General features: G+C 44.6%; 1 protein-coding gene across 3 annotated transcripts in view; it reads left to right on the top strand.

Moving 5' to 3' along the window:
- Positions 1-15892, top strand: part of CDC42BPG (CDC42 binding protein kinase gamma) — a 327785-nt gene that overhangs the window by 210612 nt on the left and 101281 nt on the right. For all 3 annotated transcript variants that reach the window (XM_068259435.1, XM_068259434.1, XM_068259436.1), the window contains 3 exons: positions 6578-6657; positions 6835-6920; positions 7001-7084. In XM_068259435.1, coding sequence (XP_068115536.1) covers positions 6578-6657; positions 6835-6920; positions 7001-7084 — 250 coding nt within the window. The remainder of the gene's footprint in view (positions 1-6577; positions 6658-6834; positions 6921-7000; positions 7085-15892) is intronic.

Genomic DNA, 15892 nt, shown 5'->3' with positions numbered 1-15892 from the left:
TCACAGATTCTCTACCACTTGCATAAACAGAAAGTTAAAGTGGCTATGCTGCAAGAAACACATTTCCGCAGCGACTCAATCCCTTGCCTCAATAATCGCTTCTTTAATAGGTGGTATCACAGCACATTCCCTGATTCAAAATCAAAGGGCGCATCAATTGGCCTCCACAAAACCTTTCCCCTGGCCGACATAGATACTCTTATCGACCCACAGGGCCGATACGTTTTTCTTAAAGGCAAACTATATGGCAAACCTATAACATTCGCTTCCCTTTACCTCCCCAATGCTAACCAAGGACAGCATCTCTTACGCTATCTAAATAAACTAGAAACCTTTGCCGACGGTGTGGTGGTGATTGGAGCAGACATTAACATGTGCCTCAATCCCAAGCTAGATTCTTCTAGCGAGCAGGGTCACATTTCACACAAGCTGAGATCCCAAATAAAGAAAAAAATGCTGGATCTTTGTCTGGTGGACAGTTGGAGGGTGTTCAATCCGGGCGTTAGGGACTATACATTCCGCTCAGCTCTGCACAATTCTTTCAGTCGCATAGACTATATTCTGGTATCACACTGCCTTCTGGAAAAAATACAAGCAGTAGACATTGGCCTCCACATTTGGTCTGACCACTCCCCCGTATACTGCTCTCTTAATATGTCCACGGACAGCCACAGAGAGTTCCAGTGGAGACTTAACAATAATTTACTAAAAGATGACACCTGCCTTAATGATATTAAGAAGGCTATCTCGAATTTTGTTTCTGATCATGCTAATGATACAACCGCCTACCCCATTAAATGGGAAGCATTAAAGTGCGTGTTACGAGGGGTTTTTATATCACACGGCGCCAGGATTAAGAAAGAAAAAAGTAGTAAAATTTCTTATCTCCTAAAGCTATTAACAGACCTAGAGAATAAACAAAAATCAGGCTCAGATACATCAGACACCATTGCCCTCCAACTGTCCAGCAGGAGACAGGAACTCCTGGCTTTGCTGGACGAAAACTCTCTAAGAGCTAGAGAGAAATTTAAGGGTACTCTGTACGAGAAAGCAGATAAATGTGGCACGCTCCTGGCATCCCGCCTACACCCTAGAAACAACCAATCCTTCATCCCCCAAATCAGAACCCCCAAAACCGATGCTATAAAACATAAATCCTCTGAAATAGCCGCGGCTTTCAGGAACTACTACCTAGATCTGTACAACCTAAAAGGCAAGTTCCATAATCTGGATGCCGACACACTTTCCAAAAAGATCCAAAAATATATCTCCCAAACGAAACTCAAACAGATAGGGGAGGAGGTGGCTAAAGAGTTAGATAAGGAATTTTCAGAGGCGGAAATATCTACTGGTATTCAGTCCCTCAAGAATGGGAAGAGTCCCGGGCCCGATGGCATGTCAGGTGCCTTTTTTAAAACTCTCTCATCTGAACTTACTCCTATCCTCTACAGAGCCTTTAATGATATTTCAGGGACCTCCTCTTTCCCGAATCAGGCATTACAAGCCCACATCGTGGTGATCCCTAAGATAGGCAAGGACGCCAATCTTTGCGGTAGTTACCGCCCCATATCCCTAATAAACCTCGATATCAAGCTGTATTCAAAAATAATAGCCGAAAGACTTAAGCCCATCCTCCCGTCTATTATTCACACCGATCAGGCAGGATTTACACAAGGGCGAGAGGCAAGGGATAATACCCTAAAAACCACCTCTCTGATACACAAAGCAATAAAAGATGGTAGACAGATGTGTTTGCTCACGATTGATGCGGAGAAGGCGTTCGACAGGATCCATTGGGGCTTTCTCAGAGAAACTTTAGCTCAAGTGGGGTTGGGTCAAAATTTGATACATAAGATCTTGGGTTTGTATGTAGGCCCGTCTGCAAGGGTCAGGGTTAACGGGATCCTGTCGGACGCCTTCCCTATCTCCAATGGGACGAGGCAGGGCTGCCCCCTGTCTCCGATGCTTTACATTATGTGCATGGAACATTTCGCTGAAGCTCTGCGTATGAATCCAGATATTAAAGGCCTTCAGTCTGGTGATCGGCAATCCAAAATAGCCCTCTATGCCGACGACCTGCTTCTCTTTATCACTGAACCACAGATCACTTTACCTAACTTTTTAAGAGAAGCGGAGCGTTTCGGAAACCTCAGTAATTTCAAAATCAATTTGTCCAAATCCGAGATACTCAACATTTCTATTCCAAAGCATAAAGCAGACCTCCTCAGATCTTCCTTCCCTTTTAGATGGGCTTCCCGCTCCATCAAATACTTAGGAGTTCATATCCCAGCCAACTTATCAGAACTATACCAGCTAAACTACATTCCTCTGCTAGAAAAAATTACTCTTGACCTTAAAAGTTGGACTAAATTGAAAATTTCTTGGCTCGGTAAAGCAAATGTCCTTAAGATGGACATCTTGCCACGGCTACTTTACGTCTTCCAAGCCATCCCGATTAATATCCCTAAAACTTTCTTCTATAAACTAAGAAGCACAGTTATCTCATTCCTGTGGGGCGGTAGGAAATCAAGATGCCACTTTAATCTGCTGATCAGACCCAAATCAGAAGGAGGTTTAGGCATACCCTGCTTTAGAAAATACCATGAAGCCGCCCAACTGATCTTAATCTTGGATATATTCCACAACGGAATGCAAAAGCACTGGGTTCCCATAATCACAGCAGAATCCCCAGTGGACCCTAGGGCTCTTTTATGGACCACTAAAAATCTTAGACCACCTAGAACTGCACTACCTTTCTGGATCAGGGAACTGCTAGATGGTTGGGACAGGGCCAGAGCTGCATATAACATTTCTTCCATCCCTAGTCCCTTAAGCAGTATTTTAGATAACCCCCAATTTAGCTTATTCATGCACGCCCCCAGGTTCTTGGGCAGAGATAGAAATGCCTGGCCCCAGATCAGACACTACATCACAGGGCGCTCATTGACCGCTTCTGAAACATGGGACGTTAGGGGCACCCCGCAACCCCCCATGCAATGGCTAATGAAATCTTCATTCCAGGGTTTTTACAGAACATTATCTAAAGCTGGCAATATACATAGGGACCTCACCTTCTTTGAACAGTTGTGCTCCCTGCAGGGAAAACCAGACCATATGATCTCACAGGTCTATTCTATTCTGGTTTGCTCAGTTGGGGAGGTCAACTTAGAAAGGATCCAAAATAAATGGCACAGAGACCTGGGCAAAACTCTTGAACCTGAGGATTGGGAAAAATCATTTTCTCTTTCACATAGATCATCTCCCTCAATCTTAGCCCAGGAGAGAAATTACAAAATATTCTGTAGATGGTACAGAGACCCCCAAACCCTACACAGATACGACCCCCAGACAACCGACATCTGCTGGAGATGCTCAACCCAAACGGGCACCTATCTCCACATATGGTGGGCATGCGAGAGTATCCAGCCCTTTTGGAAACTGGTGTTTAAACTACACAAATTATTATATTTAACTTCCCTCCCATATCTTCCTGAAATAGCTCTGTTGTCCATCTTACCTGGATCTCTCAAAAACATCAAAAAATCAATATTTCGCTTTATCTTGACATGTGCCAGATTGCTGATCGCCAGACTTTGGAAGAGCCCCAGATGCCCCTCGGGAAGGGAACTGCTTCAGGAAATTAACCTGCTGATGAGACTAGACGATCTAATGCTATCCGCCCAATCTAAACAGGCTCTTTGGTCCCAGAGATGGGCAATTTGGTTGGATTTCAGGGACACAGACAAAGCTCTCGAGTTCTGCAATAACATTTGAGCCTCAGGCTACCTAGCCAATACATGTATTTGTTGACGTTGGGTGCGCTGTACACAGGTTGCGTTTAATTCTCAGAGCCCTCTGTTTCCCATCGCTAAGCAACACCTTAGGGGCTGGTGACCCCCCCCCCTCCCACCTTTCCTTCCCCCCCTCCCCTCAATCCCCACTCCAGCCCCAATACCTCCCTTTGCACCATCCCCCCCCCCCTCCCCCATCCTCCCTTCCCCCTTTCTCCCCCCCCCCCCCCCCCTCCGCTTACCCTGATTTTGTATAAAAATTGGATACAGATATGTCACTTAATAAGTATGTTATCGTGTTACCACAGTGTACGCCTTTTCCTACAGTTTACCTGTAAATACTTTCCACTGCTGTAAATGTAAGCTAATCTCATTATCCATGTGTTAACCGCCTGTTATTATCTTGTTGTGTCCTTGAATAAAAATACATTTTCAAAAAAAAAAAAAAACATAAACAGAAAAGGGGAGCGTGACATTAGTGGACTGGAGAAGATGGTCACATGCTGGAAATGATAAACCCACTGCCCCAGTAGATCTGAGTCTCTCCCAGTCACTCTGCGTTCTCCCCATTCATGTTTTATTTATTGCAGTACTTTGCTGCATTATAACAAAGTTTACCACAAGAGATTTTCCTTTTTCGTGTTTGTTTTATTTCTGTGATTTGGTGGATGTTGTACAGCTTCTGGATGTAATGCCTAATTTCTGTAAATGTTATTAAATATACAGGTAAATAGACAATCTGGCATTAGTAGTTGTTTCTCCCCAGGTAAATGCTTTGATGTCTGTTAACCTACTTATGGAGATCCCGAAGCGGGTTATTCAATCTAAAGAAGGGACACAGAGGCATGTTCCCATCTGCAGGCCATGCCTCTGTGTGCCCTAATATCCACTCTCTGTGCCCGCTGTTCCCCGCTAGCCCCCTGAAATCTGGCGACATTCCGAATTTCGTTAAACTACGGGGAAGGAGCTACCCACTGCAGGCTAAGGAACGCCTGCAAAACGCCCCTTCCCCACCTATCGAAACCTTCTAACAGGCTCTCTGCTGCCTGCACCTCTCCCCCGCCCCCTCTATGTCAATCAGCACTGTGCTCTCACAGGAAGCACAGACGCTTCCTCTCCAGCGTTGTGACCCCAAAGGTCACCGAAGTGAAAGTGATGGATGGCAGCAGACGGGAGCGGTGGGGAGAGGAGGTAATGTGCACTGCCTCAATCAACAACCCCCACGGACTTGGCAGCATTTTATTTTTCTACTTGTAGACCCACCTCGTGTTCTCTTTACCCAGTCCATTATAAATTAGCTTTCTCTATGACTCAAAATAGGGGAAAGAGGTGCCCTGGTTGATAAAAACTTAAAAGCAGTTTAAAATCGAGAAGGGAAAATTGGGTATCTTACCTCAATGACAAAATCTCTGTATTAAATAAAAGATTTTATTAAGGACAGGCAACGCATTTCACGGACATAGGGAGCCAAATTGATTTCACTATTTGGCACTATTATTGGCCGGAGGAAGCGGGCTTAGACCCGTGAAATGCGTTGCCTATGCTTAATAAAATCTTTTGTTTAATACAGAGATTTCGTCATTGAGGTAAGATGCCTCGTTTTCCCTTCTCGATTTTAAACTGCTTTTAAACATTTTTTATCAACCAGGGCGCCTCTCTCCCCTATTTTGTGCCTAATATACCCCTGTACATAACTGTTCAAGGGGTGGTGACAGAACACACGTGGTTTCCACCACGGTGGACATCTGTCTCCCTTTTGTTCCAGGAGAGCGACCACAGCCAGGTCCATCTAGGACCACCCCAAGTGGAGTCGGGTTTATGGTCTCCACCTGCTTTCTGTGGTCGGTTGCCCCCTGCAACCCTCCTTTGTGAGTAGAGTCTTATCTATTTACTTTCACATTTACCCTTAACCTATTACACTATTGGGCTCCAGTTTTTGTCTCCTGTGCCTTTTTCTACAGGTTGTCAAGACACCACACCACTTTCTCTATTTCCCCACTTTGGTAGAACATGAAAAGACTGAATGATTTTATAATTTTATTTTTTTTAAAATCTGCTTCCCGCATCTATTCTCATTTCGATCACCAGTTCTAGATAATAGTGATTGACTCAATTTTTGCATTTCCTTTCCAGTTTTCATTGAATGACACAGAGAAAATTAGTAGATGGCAATTCATTAACTGACAACTGTTTGACTCAACAGCTGCTAGTCTTGATTGGTTAAATTTCCCATTAGTGGACACTTGCATGTCCTGTTGGACAGTGATAGAAGTAGAACAGCCAGTTGAACAGCCTCTTTCTGTTGAATTTATTCCATGACATAATCTGTGTTAGAAGTTTAGAATGTTTTGTGATGGCCTTTTTTAATTTCACCATGCAGAAATTTTAATGGATACAAAATGCTTAATTGCTCTTAATTTTAAATCTTGCTTTCCATGGAGGGCCGTCTGTCTACCTCCCTTGCTGAGTGCTAGATGGGACAGGACGGGACCATCTGACAGGCGGTGAATTCATTGCCTGTCAGATGCTCGAGAAAAATAGGACTAAAAATCCATATTCTGGAAACTACAAGGTCTTTTTGAAAAATGTTTTTGACTGTTTGCTTTGGCAGGTGGTTCATAAGTCGGACATTCGTAACTTGGGGACTACCTGTAGTTAAATTAGTGTCTTGATTTATTTATCTTTTCCCCTGAATTTTCTCACAGAAAAAATAAACATCTCTTCTAAGATTTTTTTTTTTTTTTATCGAACACATTAAAAGTGTATCATACTTTTCTTCAATCCAGGAAACATTGCCTCCAAATAGCCTCAATGGATTTGCAGCTCATCTCCTTCCTTTTGTGGGGTTTACCTTTACATCCAATTGGTAAGTATAAGAAGTACAATGTATATTTGACTTGGATTTTCCCATTTTAGTCACTCGCATTTCCTTGTCCTTTTGACTATAAACTATGGAGGAAGCGGTTTGTCAATGTTTTGCTAAAATTGTGTGCTGCAGCAAAGTGAAATGCGTTTATGATTATTCTTTGCTGTATAAATTCAGTTCCTTGTCGGACACTGGGAAACTCATGAGCTGTGTCAGTAATGGCGTGGGAACCATACTCCGGCAAGAAAAAGATCATTTTCAAGGTAGTTATATGTTTAATCTTTCATGTCTCAAACTCGTTAGAAGAAAATTTTCTAAAGGATTGTTTTACTTGTTCTTGAAGAAACTATGCAAAACTCAGCTAATAAAGACAATGAGATTCGCAGCTTGAAGACCGAGATGGAGATTTTGCAGAAGAAATTAGCAGGTAAGTGTAAATATTGCATCCTACTTATTTTGGCAGAATTGTAAAAGAGAATTCCCGTAGTTATGTAATGTACAAGGGAATTTCATTAATTTAACACTTAAAGCAAAACTGAACTGAAAATAAACGCCAAAATTAACTTACACATGTTGTACTTAACTCCTACGTAGTCTATTCATTATTCTCTTTCTCCCCTCCTGTGTCCTGTTTTTCCACTGTGATCAATGGAATTCTCGGTCCTCCATTTTTAAAATGGCCATTACCTCATAACGGCTTCCTGGTCAGCACACTGTTAAACTGTAACATTGCCCACTTGAGCCATAGGGAATCATGGACATTACCTTGCTCATCAGTTGTCCTTTCAGTTCTAACTGACAGCAACTGATTTAATTCAGTTCTGAGAAAATCTTGTCCGAACTGGAAGGAATAGTTGTAAGAAGAAAATGGTGAGCTTCTAAGAGGAACTGACTGTGAGGTAGGTATGTAATATTTATTTGCAGGTACATTATGACTTTATTTTAAACTAGTAAAAATCCCGCCCATTAAAAAGTAGGTGCTAGGCTACGGGCGCTCCCCCGAAGACCCCTTTCTTCCCAACATTGTGCGCACAGATGCATCCCACTCGCCCGTCCTCCACCGCTGTCTGTCTTCAGGGAGATGTTGCTTGCTTTGCAGTTGGAAAAAGCGGTTATTTCCCACAATGCAATGAGGTTCACAGACCGCAAACTGTCAAGTCTGGAAGCAGGACACGCACACGCGCACGCATGGACACAGGGTTTTTTTTATATAGGATTATTTTACTCCGTTCAAGTTCACTTTAAAGGACTTACGAGGCGAAATTCATAAAAAAAGCTAATTACCTCATTGCAAAAGCAGACCTCAGGGCAGACGAACAGCACCTTCCCTGTCATTGTCAGGTGCTTTATGAGGCTAATCCAGTCTTCATTACAGGTCCCGACCCTCCCCAGGGTCGCCTTACGAGAATCGCCGCTTTAAAAATGATCTCGTGCACAGCTCTCATAGCCGGAGCTGCGCAGTATTACAGCCCCGCTCGTGTCCGCTCTCTCTCCGTGCGATTTATCTCTCCGTCCGATACGTCATGTGGGCGGCTCCACATGACCACCCACATGACTTACTACACAGTGCCAGCCAGCCGCGCCCCCTCAGCAGAGAATACAAGCGCTGAGCGAGCAAGTCCTCGCTCGCTCAGCGCTTGTATTCTCTGCTGAGGGGGCGCGGCTGGCTGGCACTGTGTAGTAAGTCATGTGGGTGGTCATGTGGAGCCGCCCACATGACGTATCGGACGGAGAGATAAATCGCACGGAGAGAGGGCGGACACGAGCGGGGCTGTAATACTGCGCAGCTCCGGCTATGAGAGCTGTGCACGAGATCATTTTTAAAGCGGCGATTCTCGTAAGGTGACCCTGGGGAGGGTCGGGACCTGTAATGAAGACTGGATTAGCCTCATAAAGCACCTGACAATGACAGGGAAGGTGCTGTTCGTCTGCCCTGAGGTCTGCTTTTGCAATGAGGTAATTAGCTTTTTTTATGAATTTCGCCTCGTAAGTCCTTTAAGCCTCTTTTTACCCAAAGGCTGAACTACTCGTTTGGCTGTAACTGCATGCAGTTGAATGGCAGCATTTGGCAACGCTGCTCATGTCACGTTTGATACACAGAGGTGTTACCCAGTGACCAAAAGTCTCATATCTCATCAGAGCACCACAACTGCTGTGCTCAGGCAAATCCATGGGGGGCCCCCTGTCCACCACACCTAGCTGAGCGCTAGTAATCACCCAGTCAGTGGACAGGAGCTGCTGACAAGGCAGTGAATTCATGGTCTCCAGCTGTCTGTGCAAAAATGGCCTTATGCTGGGGATACGCGGTACGTTTTTGTACAGTGTATCGACCAGCTGATCCGGCCAGCTGATATTTAGCTGGCCCGATCAAGCCGCTCGACCCGCGCCCGCTCGATTCCCGCCGGCGGAGAATGGCAGGGAATCGAGCGGCTGATAAGGACCGCCGGCGGGGACAAGCGCGAATCGATCCGCTCAGACGAGCGGGGACACGGCTGGAGTCGATCCAGCGGCTAATCGGCCGCCGGATTGACCCGTCTATGCCCAGCATTAGGTTTCCCACATTCATCACCAGATCAGCACATTTGCCAGGATGTATGCTTGATCCTTCTTTGTCATGGTGGCCGTTAATGAGCCAATATTTTTCATGCAATCTTACCATGTCTATGTAATATAAGAGACCTGCCTAAATTATCCATTCAATATATTCACTTAATTTACCCTTATGTTACATAGATTTGGTAAAATTGAATGAAGAAGATTGAATCTTTAGTGACCATAGAAGGAGCTGCCATTAGATGTTTGCACTGTATTTGTGTGTAAAGGCCAAATTGCAGAAATGTTTCATCCTGTAAAGACTGCCAAGTTCCAACTCCAAATTTTAGAGACAAACAATTCTGGTTACTGATGTGGCTAAGGTGAGTATTTTACTGCGTTACCCATCTTCCGGTTTTCTATATAATATCTGGAACTCTTTGACCTCTTGAGGACACACGGTATTAAACCCCCCTAGTGACCAGGCCATTTTTTTGTTAATAGGGCCACTGCAGCTTTAAGGCCAAACTGCAGGGCCGCACAGCAATCAAGTGATCCACCCCCCCCCCCTTTTCCCCCCACCAATAGAGCTTCCTGTTGATGGGGTCTGGTCATCCCCTCCAATGTCTATTTTTTTTTTTTTTTTTTTTTTTTTTTAGAAATATTATTTTTTTAATAAAAATGTATTTTTTTCCATTTTTAATACCCCACCCACCCTCCCCCGCTGGCCAATCATTGTGATCGGATCACCGCCGACACTCTGGAGGGGACAGCCGTGTCACATGGCTGTCCCCAGTACAGCGCTGCCTTAGATCGCAGCACTGTACTGCCCTAATAGACAGCGGTCGCCGCACGAAGACTGAAGGCGGGGTGGAGCTCTGCCCCCTGATCAGGAGATGCGCGCACTCTCCTGCTAGCCCCATAGAAGACCGTTCACGCCAATGGGCGTGGAGTAGACCTGGGGCTGCCGCACTGCTCACGCCAATTGGCGTGGAGCAGTCGGTAAGTAGTTAAAGGACAGATATAGCAGTGTAGCAGTTTTTCAGGAAATTACAGTGGCACACCAAATGGCTCATCTAGGATTGAAAAAGTGTGGTAGTGGTGGGGTACATGTAGTGCATTTATCGCAACTTGTAGTAGAGGTGTTGTGATTGCTTCCAGGGTAACATAGCTGCCTTGGCGTGTAAATGTGGATTATAGTGGTGTAGCTACAGAAGCTTGTGCCCCAATGGGAATTTCCCAGCAGAATTTTTGTTGCCACCCCCAGAGCCTGCTCCCCAAGAACAGCAGTAGTGAAAATACCTTAGCACAGAGTAGGTAACAAGGATATATAAATGGTTACCTATTGCTTACCTACACAGCTTCCAGATTAGAGGCAAGTGTGGTTACTTTGTGTAATATATATATATATCTCAGCATGAATGAGTACACCCCACTACATTTGTCAGAAAACCTTTAGTTACCTTTCAGTATCAACATTTTTTCGATGAGATGCTGTACTACAAAATACTCCCACAAATGTGGGCCATTGATTGCAAACAAGATTTGTTAATTTTCACACACAAAGTGATTTTCCTAACAAAGTAATTCAAGCCCATGTTGCAAAAATGAGTAGACCCCATTTATAGTCTTAGGAGAAAAATGATTAATTTAAAGGGAAGGTCCGAGGAACTAAAAAAAATTCCACTTACCTTGGGCTTCCTCCAGCCCAAAATAATGTAGCAAAAGTGATCCAAAAATGTAAGAAAGATGGAAGTGCAACCATCTTACAGAGACGTCCAGGCCGTCTACAGAAGTTAACATCTCGACAGGAGCATCTTCTGATGAAAGGTTGAAAATAGCCATGCAATTTCACCTGCAGTTAGCTAAACCAGTAAAAAAGCCAAACTGGAGTGACCGATTCCTGTGACACTATACGGCACACACCGCAGAGGAATGGCATGCATGGATATCGTCCACAAAGGAAGCTTCTCCTAAAGCCCATGCACAAAAAAGCGTGCATAGAATTTGCTAGGGCCCATGCTGAAAAATATGAAGACTACTAGGACCCTATACTCTGGAGTCATGAGACAAAGATCACAGTTTTTGGAACGAATTATTTCATAACTGTATGGTGTCGTAAAGGTGAGGCTTTCAAAGAAAATGCATGGTGAGTGCAGTGAAACATGATGGCGGCAGTGTCCTTATGTGGGGCTGCATGAATGCTGCTGGTGTTGGGGAGCTGCATTTTATTGATGGTATCATAAACTCAACAATGTACTGCTCTATACTGAAGAAGATGTTGCCATCACTTCGTTCACTTGGTCGTTGTGCAATTTTCCAACACAATGATCCAAAACACACATCTAAAGCTACTGTTACATTTCTGAAGAAGAACAGGGTGAAGGTGATTGAATGGCCAAGTATGACTCCTGATCTGAACCCAATCAAACACCTGTGGGGAATTCTGAAGCGACAAGTTGAGCATCAAGTTGACCATCCAGCATCCAGGCTCTAAAACAGGTTATTCTTAAGGCATGGAGAAAGATGTTGCAATATGTCGCCAACTTGTTCATTCCATGCCTAGAAGACTTGGTGCTGTCCTTAAAAATCATGGTGGGCATACAAAATACTAGATGTAGTAGTTTTTGGTTGTGGGGTGTATTCATTTTTGCTTCAACCAATTTGAGTAAAACTGAATATTTTAAGTTTTTAACCTCAATTTCATGTTATGGAGTTAAACAAGTGTTCAATAAAACTCAGCCTTGTGAAAAATTTGGAAATTGTTCTTTTGTGCATTGAGCTACTGATTAAATTTGTACTTTTTAAAGGGAGAGTACTCCTTTATGCTGAGCACTGTATATTATATCCTGTATATATGACTTGTCTACCTCTTCCTAGCTGCTTTTGTATGCTCTCTGTACCAATCGTCAAATGTTCCATTCGATTTGACCCACAATTTGATTTCAACTGGACAGACTTGTGAAGCATGTCTTATTTAAGATGTGGCCACATTAAAGGGATTTTTTGATTGTTAGTTGTCTCATGTAATGTAATAGTACATTGTGTGTTTGCATGTAGACAAACATTGTTACCTGTTATCTATTTTTATTTAAGTATTTATATGGCACCGACATATTACGCACCGCTATACAGAGTACATTATCTTGTCACGATACTGATGTTACCTCTGGCTACCTAATGCTAAGTGACACCTGTAGCTACATATGATGGACAAGGGAAGTAAGGGAGAAGTGACAGCTGGGACAGCCAGCAAACTTGTGGTACAGTTAGTAGGGCTGAGCTCTCGGATTCCGAATTTCGAGTTTGCCATCAGAATTTGGCAGTTCCGAGTAAGCACTCGAAACTCGAAAATTCTGCAATTCCGAGTACCGAATTCACGTTTACATTGAAGTCAATAGTGCTAAATTCCATGGTTAATTGTAAAGCCCCCTTACATGCTATCATCACCAAATTTGGCATGTATATTAAGCAGATGAGTAGGAACATGGTAAAAAAAAATTTTGTGAAAAGACCTTATAATTTTTGAAAAAAACGATTTTAAAGTTTCATAGGAAAAATGTTTTTTTAAACTGTGTAAAATGACACTGCTGCAGTACAGGTTACTGCATTCCGAGTTCTTTATACATATTGTATACATTTCATGAAAACAGACAGCGTGGGGTCCCCCCCCCCAAGCCTCCTTAACCCCTTGTCCCCCATGCAGGCTGGGATAGCCATAATGCGGAGCCCCGGCCGACTGGAGCTTCGCACCCTGAGCTATACCAGCCCGCTTGGTCCATGGTATGGGGGGGGGGGGGCTCTGGAGGAGAGGCGTGGCCAAGCCTCCCCCTCTCCCCCAGAGCCTTTGTCCAATCCATGGACAAGGGGCTCTTCCCCACCTCCGGTGCCCCAGGAGGAGGTGGGGGCCGCCGACGTCCTGAAGGGTTCATGGTGCCATCCAGGGTTCCCCTTTAACAAGCGGACCCCGGAAGCCGCCCCCTCCCCAGGAGAAATGAGTATAGGGGTACACGGTACCCCTTACCCATTTCAGCAGAGTTAAAAAAAGAAATAAAAACATGACAACTAAAAAAGTCCTTTATTATTCTAAATTAACCAGGGATACTTACCTTGCAATAATCCCACGCCAGTATCCTCAGGAGTGGTCCCATGCACCCGCCCAACTCCCGGGGCTGAATGGCTGTAGACAGCCTCTGCAATCTGTATTGCATAAGCTAGAAACACGAAAATTGTTTGCTAAAACAATTTTCGGCAAACAGTGTCATAAACAAAATGGCTGCTGGGGAATCCCCGTTCCCCAGAGGCCACCTCAGAGTGTCATATTGAGCGTTATTTCACATAAATAGGTGGGTCTAGGGCACCTCCTGCTCTGGTCACCTGGACCCACCATCTATGTGAAAAATGGCTGGTTTCGCCACTCTAGTGTGGCCTCTAGCGTTCTGGGATTTCCCAGTGGCCATTTTGATTGCATCACTGTTTGCTGAAATTTCTTGTTTCAAAGGCATGATTTTCGTTTTCATAGCCTCTGCTATACCGATGCAGAGGCTGACTGTGACCAGTGGTGGGAGTTCGTCGGTGTGGGAGGGAGGTGGGATGTCATAAGAGGATACTGGCGTGGGAGCACTCCTGAGTGTACTGGCGTGGGATTATCGCAAGGTAAGTATCCCTGGTTAATTTAGAACAATAAAGGACTTTTTTCGTTGTCGTGTTTTTATTTCTTTTTTTAACTCTGCTGAAATGGGTAAGGGGTACCGTGTACCCCTATACTCATTTCTCCTGGGGAGGGGGCGGCTTCCGTGGTCCGCTTGTTAAAGGGGAACCCCGGATGGCACCATGAACCCCCCAGGACATCGGCGGCCCCCACCTCCTCCTGGGGCACCGGAGGTGGGGAAGAGCCCCTTGTCCATGGATTGGACAAGGGCTCTGGGGGAGAGGGGGAGGCTTGGTCGCCCCTCTCCTCCAGAGCCCCCCCATACCATGGACCATGCGGGCTGGTATAGCTCAGGGTGCGAAGCCCCAGTCGGCCGGGGCTCCGCATTCTGGCTATCCCAGCCTGCATGGGAGACAAGAGGTTAAGGAGGCTTGGGAGGGGGGACCCCACGCGGTCTGTTTTCATGAAATGTATACAATATGTATACAGAACTCGGAAATGCAGTAACCTGTACTGCAGCAGTGTCATTTTACACAGTTTAAAAAACATTTTTCCTATGAAACTTTGAAATCGATTTGCTCAAAAACTATAAGGTCTTTTCATATGATCGCATGTCCGGGGGCTTTACAATTAACTGCAGAAGTTGGCGCTATTTAATTCAATAGAAATGCACTCGGAACACGAAAATTCGGAACCCGAAATTCGGTTTTCGCATGCGGTACACGAAATTTCGATGAAATCGGAATTCAGCTGTTCCGATCAGCCCTAGCTGTTAGGCAGGGGTTTTTAGGTTCATGGAGGGCGAAGTCTAGGGTGCCAGGACAACTGTGCCTTTTGGCTCCTGTGATGTAAATCCAGGCCTGTTCATGCCAAAACTATGCCTTCCTATTGACTGACAGCCTGTAACTAACAGATAGGAGGGGATGAGAAGTGATCTAGCAGCTTGAAGGATTCCTGAACTGAGAAGGGTATGGAGAGGGCCATATTTGTTTCCTTTTAAACATTTGCCAGGCTATCCTGCTAATCCTCTGCCTCTAATGCTTCTAGTCATAGACACTAAACATGCATGAAGACCGCATGTTTCTGACTTAAAGGGAACCTTATTTGAGAGGGATATGAATATTTCCTTTTAAAATAATACCAGTTGCCTGGCAGGCCTTTTAATCCCGTGTCTCTAATACCTTTAGCCATGGCCCCTCAACAAGCATGCAGATCAGGTGCTCTGACTGAAGTCAGACTGGGTTAGCTGCATGCTCATTTCAGGTGTGTGATTCATACAATATTGCAGCTAAAGAGATCAGCAGGACTGCCAGGCAACTGGTATTGCTTAAAGTGTACCCGAGACGACGTGACCTGATGAGATAAACATGTTTATGTACAGTACTAAACACATTAATAACCGGGCTGTTTTACTTGTTTTATTTTGCTACCTGGAAGAGTTAATTTTTAAGGATGGCAGTGACGGCTTCTGTCTTGTCAGGAGCTTGTCAGGAATATAGTAACCATCACTGATAAACAATTTTTTTCTACATATTACATTTTTCTACATATTTCTGAGAGCAGAGGGAGAGAAAATGGTCAATATAGTTAGTTTTTTCATTTAGGGACACTTAATAGACTGCAACTAAGCAGCGACAACAAAACATTCAATCTACTTTCTAAATGTTTAAATATGAAATACAATTCTGGGTTGTCTAAAGTTATTTTTAGGAGTAGGAGGATAAATACAATTGTTTCTCACCAGTTTTATTTTCACCTCGGGTTCACTTTAACTACCTAACGACCGCGTCACGCCAATGGGCGTGAACGCGGCGGCAGCCCCAGGACCGCCTAACGCCAATTGGCGTCAAGTCCTGGGGCTGCAGTTTCCCAGGGAATGGGCGCGCGCATGCACGATTGTTCCCTGCCGTTTCACGGAGCGGGTCTCCGTGATCAGCCTGCTAGCCGCGATTGCGGCTAGCAGGCCGTTTTCTGACAAAAGGGGAAGTAATTCTCCTTTGTTTACCTTTTGTACAGCGCTGCGATTTCCTGCAGCGCTGTACGTCTGACACA

This window comes from Hyperolius riggenbachi, chromosome 11 (genome assembly GCF_040937935.1).
Source record: "Hyperolius riggenbachi isolate aHypRig1 chromosome 11, aHypRig1.pri, whole genome shotgun sequence".
NCBI lineage: Eukaryota > Metazoa > Chordata > Amphibia > Anura > Hyperoliidae > Hyperolius > Hyperolius riggenbachi.
Note: the sequence above shows the minus strand (reverse complement) of the source record. Positions and strands in the feature narration are given on the sequence as shown.